The sequence below is a fragment of the Gastrolobium bilobum genome, unplaced genomic scaffold (genome assembly GCF_033153095.1).
Source record: "Gastrolobium bilobum isolate Gb01-03AN ecotype WA unplaced genomic scaffold, APGP_CSIRO_Gbil_v1 utg81398, whole genome shotgun sequence".
Lineage (NCBI taxonomy): Eukaryota > Viridiplantae > Streptophyta > Magnoliopsida > Fabales > Fabaceae > Gastrolobium > Gastrolobium bilobum.
The window spans coordinates 157,490-170,868 of record NW_026895790.1 but is presented as its reverse complement, the minus strand read 5'-3'; the positions used below and the strand labels follow the sequence as shown (position 1 = coordinate 170,868).

Genomic DNA, 13,379 nt, shown 5'->3' with positions numbered 1-13,379 from the left:
CTGTTGTCTCTGTGTCTGCATCAGTTGATCATTCCTTGCCAACAGAGCATCATACCCATCCAACCTGATGACTCCTGTCCTTCTGTCAGCCACTGGGGCATTATCAAATTCTTGAGATGCTAATGACTCAAAGATATCCAAAGCTTCTTGAGGGGTCTTGGTAGTCAATGATCCACCAGCAGTGGCATGCACCAAGGTTCTAGTGTTAGTGGTCATTCCTTGCAGGAAGATTGCTGCTTGTTGCCATGCCTCAATTCCATGTTGTGGACATTTCCTCAACAAAGTCTTGAACCTCTCCCAAGCCTCATAAATGGATTCTGACTCTTTCTACTTAAAGCTTGTAATCTCATCCTTCAACTTGGCCCTCTTGGATGCTGAGAAAAACCTTTGCAAGAACTTGGTTTGCAAATCATCCCAAGTTGTTATACTTCCTTGTGGCAATGATTGCAGCCATCTCTTTGCATCATCCGTCAGTGAATGAGTGAATAGTCTCAACAGAATTGCATATCTTGTGACACCATTTATCTTCACAGTATCACTCAACAATAGGAAGTTCTCTATGTGCAAGTAAGGGTCCTCTGCACTGGTTCCAGCAAACTGATCCTTCTGCACCAAATGAATCAAAGCAGGCTTCAATTCAAAGCTGTTGGGCTCCACTGTTGGGCGCACAATACTCCCAATTGGAGGAATCACTGTAGGAGTCATGTACTCTCCCAGTGTCCTCTGTGGTGGTGGTGGTCTGTGATTCTCTGCCATTATATCTTCCTGATTAACCGTACTTGATTCACCAATTTCTTGCAACTATCTCCTTTGCCTGGCTGCCCTTTTGTGCTTCCTCAATGTCCTTTCTAATTCTGGATCATACAACAACAAATTCGGATCAAGTGTACCTCGCATATACCAGAATCAAAATTGACCAGAAACTTAACATAAACTAAAATACTGAAAATAAAAGGATTCAATCTCAGAATTCTATAGTATCAGTTAGTGTTGAAAAACAAATTCCCCGGCAACGGCGCCAAAAACTTGTTGGACGTTTAGCAAGTGCACTAGTCGTACAAGTAATAAAATGATGAGTAAAGATCGTTCCCACGAGGAATTGTGTTCAAACACCAATATACCAGAGAAAATTAATTTGAATCAAATAAAAGTTTGTAAAAATAATGAATAAATTGTCACCAGAAAATTGATTGTAAGTAATTTGACACAAAGTAAATGTGGATTAGGAATTAATAAAACAAGTAGTCAGAAAACAACTTTCCTCCACAATAACCTATGTAAAAAAACTGATCATATGATGAATTCCTTTCCATGTGATTTTAATCAACCTTTTACTTATCATCAGGATGTAATCCCTTACTACCCTGATGGATACATTAATCAGAAACCCCAATCCCTTGGTGATCTCTTTCTTAATACATGCATGAATTACTAAAGTTTTAAGATTACATCAGAATTCTAGCATCAATCCCTTGAGTACTAGAATTTTGATGTTGAGATTATCAAATACAGAAGTCATATAAAAATCCCTGTTCTATATTACTTCCTTGATAGAAATAATTAAATCAGAAAATCTCAAATCAACACATGAAAAATACTTCATCATATTTATCAAATCAACATAGTATTATCATGGAGTTCTATTGCATTCAGACTACAAAGACTCTACTCAGACATGACTAAGGAAGAAATAAGAGAAGAAGAAACAAACTTCATTTCCATGTTGAAAGTCTTCAATCTCCAAACTATTACAAGGAAATCCTAATACAAAAACTAAGAGAATTTAGAGAGAAGTCAGACTAAGTTTAAGAGAGAGAGAGTTCAGATCCCTCAGATCCAGATATCTTCTAAGTGTCAAGGCTTTGCCTTATATAGTGTTACAATTAAAAACAGAAAACTGATGTGGGCGCTAAAACGTCCATAAGTGACCGTTTTAGCGTCCATGCTTTACGTATGCTCAACTGCTTTTAACTGATTCCAACGCTAAAACGTTAAGGAATGACCGTTTTAGCGTCCAAACTTGGTGAATGCTCAACTAACTTTAACTGACTCCAACGCTAAAACGTTTGATTTGGACGTTTTAGCGGTGAAGACCAGAATCTTTTTCCACTTTAGGGCGCTAAAACGCGTATTGCAGGCCGTTTTAGCGCCCAAGACCAGCAATTTTCCATCTTCTTAGTGTAGCAGCGTGCTAAAACGCTCTGTGTGGGCGTTTTAGCGCTCATCACCAGCAAGTTTTGGCCTCTTCCTGTAGCAGGGCGCTAAAACGCTAAGTGTGAACGTTTTAGCGCTCAACACTTAGGCAATTTTTCTCCTCTTGAGCTCCAAAATCTTCTTCTTTCTCCAGTTGTCTTTCAAGCTTGCTTTTCCTACAAGAATCATACAAATTTCCAATAAAGCTCTTGAACTTGTAATTGAGGACATCTTAGGACATTAACCTAGTTTTTCATCATTTAATCACACAATTTGATCCTAATTCCTGCTAAAAACCATGATGAACTAAGGGTTCATCACAGTTGGACGTTTAGCAAGTGCACTAGTCGTACAAGTAATAAAATGATGAGTAAAGGTCGTTCCCACGAGGAATTGTGTTCAAACACCAATATACCATAGAAAATTAATTTGAATCAAATAAAAGTTTGTAAAAATCATGAATAAATTGTCACCAGAAAATTGATTGTAAGTAATTTGACACAAAGTAAATGTGGATTAGGAATTAATAAAACAACAAGTAGTCAGAAAACAACTTTCCTCCATAATAACCTGTGTAAAAAAAACTGATCATATAATGAATTCCTTTCCATGTGATTTTAATCAACCTTTTACTTATCATCAGGATGTAATCCCTTACTACCCTGATGGATACATTAATCAGAAACCCCAATCCCTTGGTGATCTATTTCTTAATACATGCATGAATTACTAAAGTTTTAAGATTACATCAGAATTCTAGCATCAATCCCTTGAGTACTAGAATTCTGATGTTGAGATTATCAAATACAGAAGTCATATAAACATCTCTGTTCTATATTACTTCCTTGGTAGAAATAATTAAATCAGAAAATCTCAAATCAACACATGAAAAATACTTCATCATATTAATCAAATCAACATAGTATTATCATGGAGTTCTATTGCATTCAGTCTACAAAGACTCTACTCAGACATGACTAAGGAAGAAATAAGAGAAGAAGAAACAAACTTCATTTCCATGTTGAAAGTCTTCAATCTCCAAACTATTACAAGGAAATCCTAATACAAAAACTAAGAGAATTTAGAGAGAAGTCAGACTAAGTTTAAGAGAGAGAGAGTTCAGATCCCTCAAATCAAGATATCTTCTAAGTGTCAAGGCTTTTCCTTATATAGTGTTACAATTAAAAATAGAAAACTGATGTGGGCGCTAAAACGTCCATAAGTGACCGTTTTAGCGTCCATGCTTTATGTATGCTCCACTGCTTTTAACTGATTCCAACGCTAAAACGTTAAGGAATGACCGTTTTAGCGTCCAAACTTTGTGAATGCTCAACTAACTTTAACTGACTCCAACGCTAAAACGTTTGATTTGGACGTTTTAGCGGTGAAGACCAGAATCTTTTTCCACTTTAGGGCGCTAAAACGCGTATTGCAGGCCGTTTTAGCGACCAAGACCAGCAATTTTCCATCTTCTTAGTGTAGCAGCGCGCTAAAACGCTCTGTGTGGACGTTTTAGCGCTCATCACCAGCAAGTTTTGGCCTCTTCCTGTAGCAGGGCGCTAAAACGCTCAGTGTGAACGTTTTAGCGCTCAACACTTAGGCAATTTTTCTCCTCTTGAGCTCCAGAATCTTCTTCCTTCTCCAGTTGTCTTTCAAGCTTGCTTTTCCTATAAGAATCATACAAATTTCCAATAAAGCTCTTGAACTTGTAATTGAGGACATCTTAGGACATTAACCTAGTTTTTCATCATTTAATCACACAATTTGATCCTAATTCCTGCTAAAAACCATGATGAACTAAGGGTTCATCAATTTTGATTCTAAAAGGGGGTAAAGTAACAATTTATGCATGCTCTAGGGATAGACTTGTGTGAATTGCAGTCGTTTAATTTATTGTGGTTAATGCTTAATTTCATGCGGGATTGCTAAGGAATTAGGGTTCCAATTGGATTAAAGGGTTAGATTACCAAGGAATTTAGATGATAAATTGTCTGAATTATTAAAATGAATGAGCATTGTTAATAAATCCAAAGTTTAAAGCAAGGATCATATGGTGTGTGTACCTTAGCTGCAATGTTTACTTATTATTCTCTCAAAAATCCAAACTTTACCATTGTTTATTAAATTAAGAATTATATTTTTAAACTTTCTATCTTTATTTTACCATCAATTCACAATTTTCCAAAAACAACCGGATTTTCCAACTTAAAGGGACAGGTTATTGTAGTACTTGGTTTACAATCCCTGTGGAGACAATACTTTACTTACTTACTATATTACTTGTGCGATCGGTACACTTGCCGGTGAACATCAAGTTTTTGGCGCTGTTGCCGGGGATTATTAATTCCAATATTATAAATAATCGTTGATCTTTGAGATTGGATTTTTATTTTTATTTTAGTTCTATCTTGTTCTGTGCTTTGCAGTTGTTATTAACCATTTTTTCTGAGTTTTATGCGAGGTAGAATTGTTCCTAAAGACTTTGTGATTGATCCTGAAATTGCAAGGACTGAGAGGAGACTGAGGAAAGTTGCCAAGCAGATAATTTGGGAAGAATTCAATAGTGTACCTGTACAACCAATACAAGAGATGGCGGATGGTAACAATGCTGGTGGCAGAGGCCACAATACAAATAACCCACCTCCAAGATTGTTGGACACCATTCTGACTCCGGTGTTCAAAAGGCCAAATTCAAGTATACTCAGGCCAGTGGTGGAGGCAAACAATTTTGAGCTGAAGCTAGCTCTAATTACTTTGGTAGAGAGGGCTCAGTTTTCTAGTGCTGAGGATTAAGATTCTCATGAGTTCATAGGTCGATTTCTGATGATCTGTGACACTACTAAGCACAATGGAGTGTCTGCAGATGCTATCAGGCTCCGATTGTTCCCTTTTGCTGTTAAGGGAAAGGCTTTCAGATGGGTGGAAAGGTAACCAGCTAATAGTATCATGACATGGGAAGATTTATCAACCAAATTCTTTGCCGAGTTCTTTCCTATGGAGAGGTACAACCAGCTGGTGAATGAGATCACCAACTTCTGCCAGTTTGAAGGAGAATCGTTGTGTGCAACTTGGAATAGATTCCAGGAACTTATCTGAAAGTGTCCGCACTATGAGGGAGACGATGATAGAAAGGTGGCGATCTTCTTTAATGGCATCTCTCCTGAAACAAGGTTGGTGCTTAATAGTGCAGCGGGAGGTTCTATTCGGCAGAGTACATCTGAGCAAGCTCTTGATTTAATAAAGAAATTGGCCAGAAATGAGAATGAGAGCTTACCGGTTCAAGCAAAAAGATGAGTGATAAAGTTGGAGAGCAATGATGCTATGCTTGCTGAACAAAAGCTGTTGTCCAAGAAGTTTGATAGCCTAAATGAAAAGTTTGAGAAATTGCATGTGTCCAAGGTTCAATCAACTTCTGTGGTTTGTGAATATTGTAAAGAAGCTCATGAGTCTAATGAGTGCTAATCCACAGCAGGTGCAAGTGAATGGGGTTTGGTATGAACAAAAGCCCCAACAAAATTTTCAAAAAAATCAGAACTTTGCCTCTGGGAGCAATTTTCAGAGGAGGGGTCAAGGAGGTGGTCTTGACTATGGTTCCAACAACTATCTGCAACCTCCTCCTATTCCACAAAAGGAGCCTTCTGAGCTGGAGAAAGCTATGTTACAGCTTTCTAAGACAACAAATGACCACATTCTGACAACAAATACTTTTATCAATGAGGCTAGGGCACACAACAAGAATCAGGATGCTTTTATCAGGAACTTGGAGGTTCAAATTGGTCAATTGTCCAAGCAAGTTTCTGAGAGACTTCCAAGAACATTTCCTAGTGACACTATTGTGAATCCCAAAGAGCATTGCAAGGCTATAATGACCAGAAGTGGTAAAGTGCTTCCATCTCCTGAGGTTGAGGAGAAGCTTGATGAGGAAGGTGAGCCTGAAAAGGAAATTGAAAAACCTACTGAAGTGGTGAAGCCAGTTGAAAAAGAAAAAGAAAAGAAGAAAGAACAGAATGTAATTGTTGAGAAGAAGCATGAGATTAGTCCTGGTTATGTGAGAGCTATGGCACCTTATCTTGAAAGATTCAAGCAAGATGCTCAGAAGCAGCAATATGCCAGGTTTCTTGATATTTTTAAAAAACTGCACATTAATATTCCCTTTGTTGAGGCTCTGGCTAATATGCCCAATTATGCCAAGTTTATGAAAGACCTTTTATCAAGAAAACACAAGTTGCAAGAATGCCAGACTGTGACACTCACTGAGGAGTGTAGTGCAATAATACAGAAGAAGTTTCCTCCTAAGCTTTGTGATCCAGGGAGCTTCAATATTCCAATTGCTATTGGTAACACTAATGTTGGCAAAGCTTTGTGTGATCTTGGGGCGAGTATAAATTTGATGCCCTTGTCTGTGTGTAAATCTTTGGGGATTTCTGAGCTTAAGACTATTATGGTTTCCTTGCAACTTGCTGACAGATCTTTGAGGAAACCCAATGGTATAATTGAAGATGTCCTTGTGAAAGTGGACAAGTTTATTTTTCCAGCTGATTTTGTGGTGTTGAACATGGAAGAGGAAACTGAAATGCCTCTTTTGTTGGGTAGGCTTTTCTTGGCTACTGCTTGGGCTATGATTGATGTTGAACAAGGGAAGCTTGAGTTAAGAAGGAATGATGAGACCTTCACCATCAATGTCTTTGATTCTATGAGAAAATCTTCTAACAAAGGTGATTGTTTCAGGCTTGATGATTTAGAAGAAGTGGGGAAAGAAGAGAAATCTCCTAGTCAGGAGCTTGAGGCGCGTGATTTTGTTCCCTTTGAGGAAGAAAAAGGTGTTGTATTTGAGGTTCTTGAGAAGAAAGATTCTGACAAAGAAGATGGTGCCCCAAAAGTAGAGTTAAAGGAGCTGCTTGAAACTCTTAAATACACCTTCTTGGGTGACAACGAGACTTACCCTGTTATCATTAATAAGGAGTTGTCTTATGAGCAGGAAAGGAGGTTGATAGAAGTGCTAAAGAAACACAAGACTGCCATAGGGTGGTCCATTTATGATTTGAAGGGTATAAATCTTTCTTTTTGTACTCACAAAATTCTCATGAAGGATGATGTCAAACCTGTGAGGCAACCTGTGTAGATTACCGGAGGACCAGGAGAAAACAACATTCACTTGCCCTTTTGGAGTATTTGCATATAGACGAATGTCGTTTGGTCTATGCAACGCGCCTGCTACGTTTCAGAGGTGCATGCTCTCAATATTTTCTGACATAGTGGAGAAAAATCTCTAGGTATTTATGGATGACTTTTCCATTTTTGGCTCTTGTTTTGATATATGCTTGCATAATCTAACTAATGTTTTAAAAAGATGCCAAGAAACTAATCTTGTACTTAACTGGGAGAAATGTCATTTTATGGTACAAGAGGGGATTGTGTTAGGCCATAAAATATCTGGGAATGGGATTGAGGTTGATGAAGCAAAACTCATGTTGATTGAAAAACTTCCCCATCCTGTTAATGTGACTAGTGTTATAAGTTTTCTAGGACATGCTGGATTTTATAGAAGATTTATCAAAGACTTTTCTAAGATAGCCAAACCATTAAGCCAACTCTTAGTAAAGGATTCTGAATTTAACTTTGATGATGCATGTCTAAAAGCTTTTAATTTATTGAAAGAAAAGCTCACTACAGCTCCTATCCTTGTAGCTCCTGATTGGAGTTTACCTTTTGAGCTTATGTGTGATGCTAGTGCTTATGCCATTGGTGCAGTCTTTGGCCAACGTAAGGATAAATTGTTACATGTCATATACTATGCTAGCAAGATTTTAAATGAGGCACAAGTAAATTATGCCACGACCGAAAAAGTAATGCTAGCAGTAGTGTAAGCACTAGACAAATTTAGGTCTTATTTGTTGGGTTCCAAGGTAATTGTTTTTACTGACCATTTTGCTATCAAGTATTTGATGACTAAGCAGGATGCTAAGCCTTGTTTGCTAAGGTGGATGCTCTTGTTTCAAGAGTTCGACTTGGAGATCAGAGATAAGTCTGGTGTAGAAAACAAGGTGGCAGATCATTTGTCAAGAATTCAGGAGAAGGAATTGCAAGATGGTCCAGAAAAAGAAATAAATGACATTTTCCCTGATGAGAGAGTGATGGCTATTTTTGTGCCTCCTTAGTTTGCGGATATTGCCAATTATAAGGTGATAAAAGAGTTGCCTCCTAACCTTACTAGGCAGCAACAGAAATTTTTTTTGCGGGATGCAAGGAGATTTCATTAGGATGACTCGTACTTATATTTCTAATGTGCTGATGGAATTATATGGAGGTGTGTGCAAGAGTTTGAAGTGCATAAGATCTTGTGGCATTTTCATGCATCAGATTATGGAGGTCACTTTGGAGGTAATAGAATTGCTCAAAAAGTTTTACAGAGTGGTTATTATTGGCCAACATTGTTTAAAGATGCTAGGGACTATGTTGAGAGGTGTGACAAGTGTCAAAGAGTTGGAAATATTTTTCGCAAGGATGAGATGCCTCTGAATAGCATATTGGAGGTAGAACTATTCGATGTGTGGGGATTAGATTTTATTGGCCCATTCCCATGATCATATTCCAACCAATATATTCTGGTGGCTGTAGATTATGTGTCTAAGTGGGTTGAGGCTGTTGCTCTTCCCACCAATGATGCTAAAGTGGTGGTGAAATTTCTTAGGAAGAACATCTTCACTCGGTTTGGTGTCCCTAGAGATAATATCAGTGATGGGGGGACACACTTTTGCAATAAGCAGTTTGACAGTTTGCTTGCAAAGTATGGAGTGAATCATAGGGTGGCTACACCTTACCATCCCCAGACTAGTGAGCAAGTTGAAGTGTCAAATAGAGAGTTGAAGAGAATCCTTGAGAAGATTGTTGGGAATTCCTTGAAGGATTGGGCAAGAAAGCTTGATGATGCGCTTTGGGCGTATAAAGCTGCATTCAAGACTCCAATAGGTATGTCTCCTTATCAATTGGTGTACGGAAAGTCTTGCTGTTTACCTGTGGAGTTGGAACATAAGGCTTTATGGGCTACCAAGTTCTTGAATTTTGAACCAACAAAAGCTCTTCAGAAAAGATTGCTGCAACTGAATGAGCTGGATGAGTTTCGATTATTTGCATATGAGAGTGCCCGAGTTTATAAAGAAAAGACCAAGAAGTGGCATGATAGAAAGATCAGTCCAAAGGAATTTCAACCATGCCAACAAGTGTTACTGTACAATTCTTGCCTGAGACTGTTTCTAGGCAAGCTTAAGTCTAGGTGGGCTGGTCCGTTTGTGGTGAAGAGAGTATTCCCTTATGGAGCAGTTGAGATATCTCCCTTGGATGATGATAGACCCTTCAAAGTCAATGGAGCTAGACTCAAGTTCTATAAATGAGGACCTGTGAGAAGAGACACCGAGACTCTGTCTCTCAGAGAAAACAACACTTGAAAGAGGTAACTTCAAGCTCGTGACGTTAAACAAGCGCTCATTGGGAGGTAACCGAATATAGAGTTATGTTATTTAAAAAAAAAATTAACTAGCGCGGGTCGCGCCAGAATATGGGAAAATAGAGAATTGGCACGACTTCAGCGCCGGTGTGGCGCTACCCGCGCTGCAGAGAAAAATATATATATTTTGCGCCAGATATAATGAGGCTGCGCACCATTTTTCTTTATTTCTCCCCATTTTTCCTTCAATTCTCCCATTTCTCTCTTTCATTTTCTCTTCCTTTTCTCTCAATTTCCTTAACTGTCAGTTTTCTCTTTTCTTCACATGGCTTCACGGGTAAGTCTTCTGTATTTCTTTCTTTTAGTTATTTTTTGATTAATTAATTGTTTAATTGTTTTGTTAATTTTTTTTATTTTTTTGTTATTTTTTTTTCTAGTTAGTTAGTTAGTATTAGTTAATTTTTGTTTTCTAGTTAGTTACTGGTTTCTCTTGAACTTATTGCTATGTTGACTATCTGGTTTAAACTGCTAAGTTGTATGCTAAGATGAGTTGACATTCTGTTTTCTGAATTTGATTTCAACTGTTGAATTATTCTATTTTTATTCTTGAGATATAGTTGGAATGAAATCTGGGATTGGTGGTTTGTTATATACTTCCTGTTTGATTACTTGTGATCTAATTGCTCTATTGTCATACTCTGTGCATTGGGAAACTCTTCTGATTTTCAGGGTTCACAAGCTGGAAGGTCTAAGAAAAAAACTGGTGGTACCCAAAGGGCTAAGACTTCTGCTTTTGCATCTTTTGATGATTTCTGGTTTGTTTCTGCAGAGGCTTAGGAAAGATATTATGATAAATATGAGAGCAAGAATTTCATCCGGGAAAGAAATATTAGTTTGAGCATGCATGAGGATAATCCCATCATGAGGACCATAAGCAGAAGGCAATGGGAAGTTCTGGTAACTTATGCTGAGCCTGCTTCCAGTGCCATTATTAAAGAATTTTGTGCTAATGCTAATCTGGAAGAATTGGATCAGACCAGGATGTCCCGGGTTAGAGGGATTGATGTGTCATTTTCTGCTGAGGCTATAGAGAGATTTCTTCAGACTAGTTATGACCATGTTGTTGGTCCTTGAGAATATGTTGATCTGTTCAACAAGATGATGCCAACAACCGGGCGACTATTGTATAGAGAGGAGATACCTATGCTTGCTGATATGATTAGGAAAGCAATCACTACTTCCTATTGTAAATGGAAGCTTAAGTCTGCTACTGTTCCTGACAAGCTACGGATGAAAGAGTTGACTGGTGAGTGTAGGTTTTGGCATCAGTTTGTGAATTCTAATGTCCTTCCTTCTTCTAATCTTACTGATGTTAATATGGAGCGGGCCCCACTATTATATATTCTGACCGGGTTGGAGAGGTTGGATATATCAGCTATTTTATCTGATCGTATTTGCAATATGGCACGGGATAATAGGAAGGAGCACCTCCTGCACATGCTTCTTTGATATCTCATTTGTGTGTCCAGGCAGGTTTGGAGATTTTTGAAGAGGAAGAGTTAGATATTGCTCCTGATCCTACTATGAATTTTAATACTTATATCAATATTTGTGCTATGGATGATTATGAGCTAGTGTCCAAGACTGGAACTATAGGACTTGATACTCCTGCATCTCCTAGAGCACCCTGAGTACGTCTTCCACCCCGTGCTCTTGCGATTCCACCAGCTGCTGCATCTTCTTCCACAGTACCTGTTCCACCACATGAGCTAGTTTATGAGGATTCGCCGAGTTATTTGCGCATGCAGGCGCAGATGGAATTCATATCCATTCATCACAGTTACCAGACTCACATCCTTGAGGGACTAGCTCAGGCTGGGGGCGTGGATTATACATCATTCCAGCCACAGTACCCATTTGTGCCCCCAGCTGCATATTACCCAGCACCAGATGCTGCTCATGCACCGATGCATCCAGTACCACCAGTTCCTCCATTTGCTGAGTCATCCCATGCTGTTGAGGGAGATGACATAGAGGATTGATTATATCTCCTTGCTGCTGGAGATTGTTTTATTTTCTTTATTTTAGTTTATCTTTTTTAGAACTTTTGTTGTTTTATTATGACCATAGGTTGATGTTAGGGTCATTTAGATGATGTAGGTTGGTATATGTCCCATACATTCTGATGTTTTTATTGTGCGGATTATAGTTTATTCTATATACTGCTGTTTATTCCATAGTGCAGATATTTCGATAATCTTGGGTTTAAATATTGCTGGGGACAACAATTCTTTAAATCTGGGAATGGTAGGCATTAGGAAAACACTCTGGAACTGCAATTCTTTCTACCAGTGGGGATATTCTAAACTCTTTTCATTCTATTTTTAGTTAGTTGTTGATTTATGTTGCTCTTTTAAAAAAAAAATTGGAAATATATTTCTGAAGCAATTCTCAGGTTTAAATGTGCTTACCCAATTAACTTGCTTGATTGAATCTTAGGAAGTATATTTGTATGACATTCTGGCATGACATTGCATAGGTATAATTGGATTACATTATTGCTCGTTTGTCTGAACTGATGTTGTGAAATTCTGATAATGTCTGAGGTTAATTTTCATGAGTCTATATTGATACCATAGCTGTGAGGTTTGAGCTTAAACACTGAATTTTCTTGTTGAGAGACCTCACTTTTGTAACACTCTAGAATTTGATTTGTTTCTCTTTGATGCGTGCATTGGTTGAGATGATTAAGGCATTTTGTTCTTGTTAGCCTATGGCCAAAATAGCCCACATGTATGAAAATTTTCCATTGCTAGCCCCTTGAGTCTGAGCATATGTTGTTGATAAATTCCTTGTTGGCCTGATTGAAGGCTTAGCTTATATCCATGTGACTTACCCTGTTTGAGATTGAATTACTGATTTTATTGAAAATAAATAAAGAACTTGAGGTAAGCTTCACAAAGGTTAAGTGATAAGGGGTTGTGTATTTTATTTAAAAAAAATTGAAAAAAAGATTACTTATGCACAAAAAGTGGCTGAAAAGAATTAATTCCTAAAATTTTGTGGGAATGTTAGTGGAGCAAGACCATTGAGTTGAATGTGTTAAATTGTAAGAGTATCAGTTTTTCAATCTCATTGTTGTTTTGAGCTACTATCCATATATTCCTACCCTTTAACCCGGCCAAGATACAACCTGTGAAGTCCTTTTGATTAATTGGTGCATGTGTTTGATTCTTCATTTTTGAGAATTTTGAGAATATGATAAAGCTTATGGTAGTGTTATAGCTGTGTTGGATTGAGTGCTCATGATACCCTAAAACACTGAGTGTTGAGTGAATATTACTTATCTTTGTGAGGGGTAATCAAGGTAGACTTGTATATTTGAGAAGCTAATGGCATTGTTGGAAATTTGTGATGTTGGATCAGTCATGCTTAGTATATTGTGTCTGAGAATGCCTGTGTATTATTATGCTGAATGAATTTTCTTTATTTCCTGGGTTGAGTCTTGTTCGTTGCTGGGGACAACAACGTTTAAATCTGAGAATGATTTGATGTGCCTCTGGCATGTGATATTTTTCAAACCAAAAATAATAAGAATTTAGTCATAAAAGAGCATTTTCTGTATATTAATTACTTTTATTATTTAGTTTTTCGATTTCAGTCTCTTTTTCATTTTTTTATATGATTTTTACAGGTTAAAGTATGAAGAAATAGGAAATTGGAAAAAGCTGAAAAAGAAGGT

At 37.7% G+C, this 13,379-nt stretch overlaps 1 protein-coding gene and 1 non-coding gene across 2 annotated transcripts; both read left to right on the top strand.

The window, feature by feature from the left end:
- Positions 1 to 253: 253 nt before the first annotated feature.
- Positions 254 to 360, top strand: LOC133296037 (small nucleolar RNA R71). Its single transcript, XR_009749434.1, has one exon. It is a non-coding gene; the product is annotated as a small nucleolar RNA R71 (small nucleolar RNA).
- A 5,488-nt stretch (positions 361 to 5,848) lies between these two features.
- LOC133296035 (uncharacterized) lies at positions 5,849 to 7,315 on the top strand. The gene is made up of 4 exons (XM_061494990.1): positions 5,849 to 6,119; positions 6,177 to 6,306; positions 6,460 to 6,680; positions 6,756 to 7,315. The coding sequence occupies exons 1-4, from the start codon at positions 5,849 to 5,851 to the stop codon at positions 7,313 to 7,315; spliced, it is 1,182 nt and encodes a 393-aa protein (XP_061350974.1).
- Positions 7,316 to 13,379: the final 6,064 nt, after the last annotated feature.

Excerpts from the sequence above, each read along its gene's own strand:
- LOC133296035 (XM_061494990.1), top strand. The coding sequence starts at position 5,849 with ATGTTACAGCTTTCTAAGACAACAAATGACCACATTCTGACAACAAAT. Across the intron at positions 6,307-6,459 it reads CAGAAGCAGCAATATGCCAG|TGCAATAATACAGAAGAAGT; the intron begins GTTTCTTGATAT and ends TGAGGAGTGTAG. Across the intron at positions 6,681-6,755 it reads ATCTTTGAGGAAACCCAATG|AGGAAACTGAAATGCCTCTT; the intron begins GTATAATTGAAG and ends TGAACATGGAAG.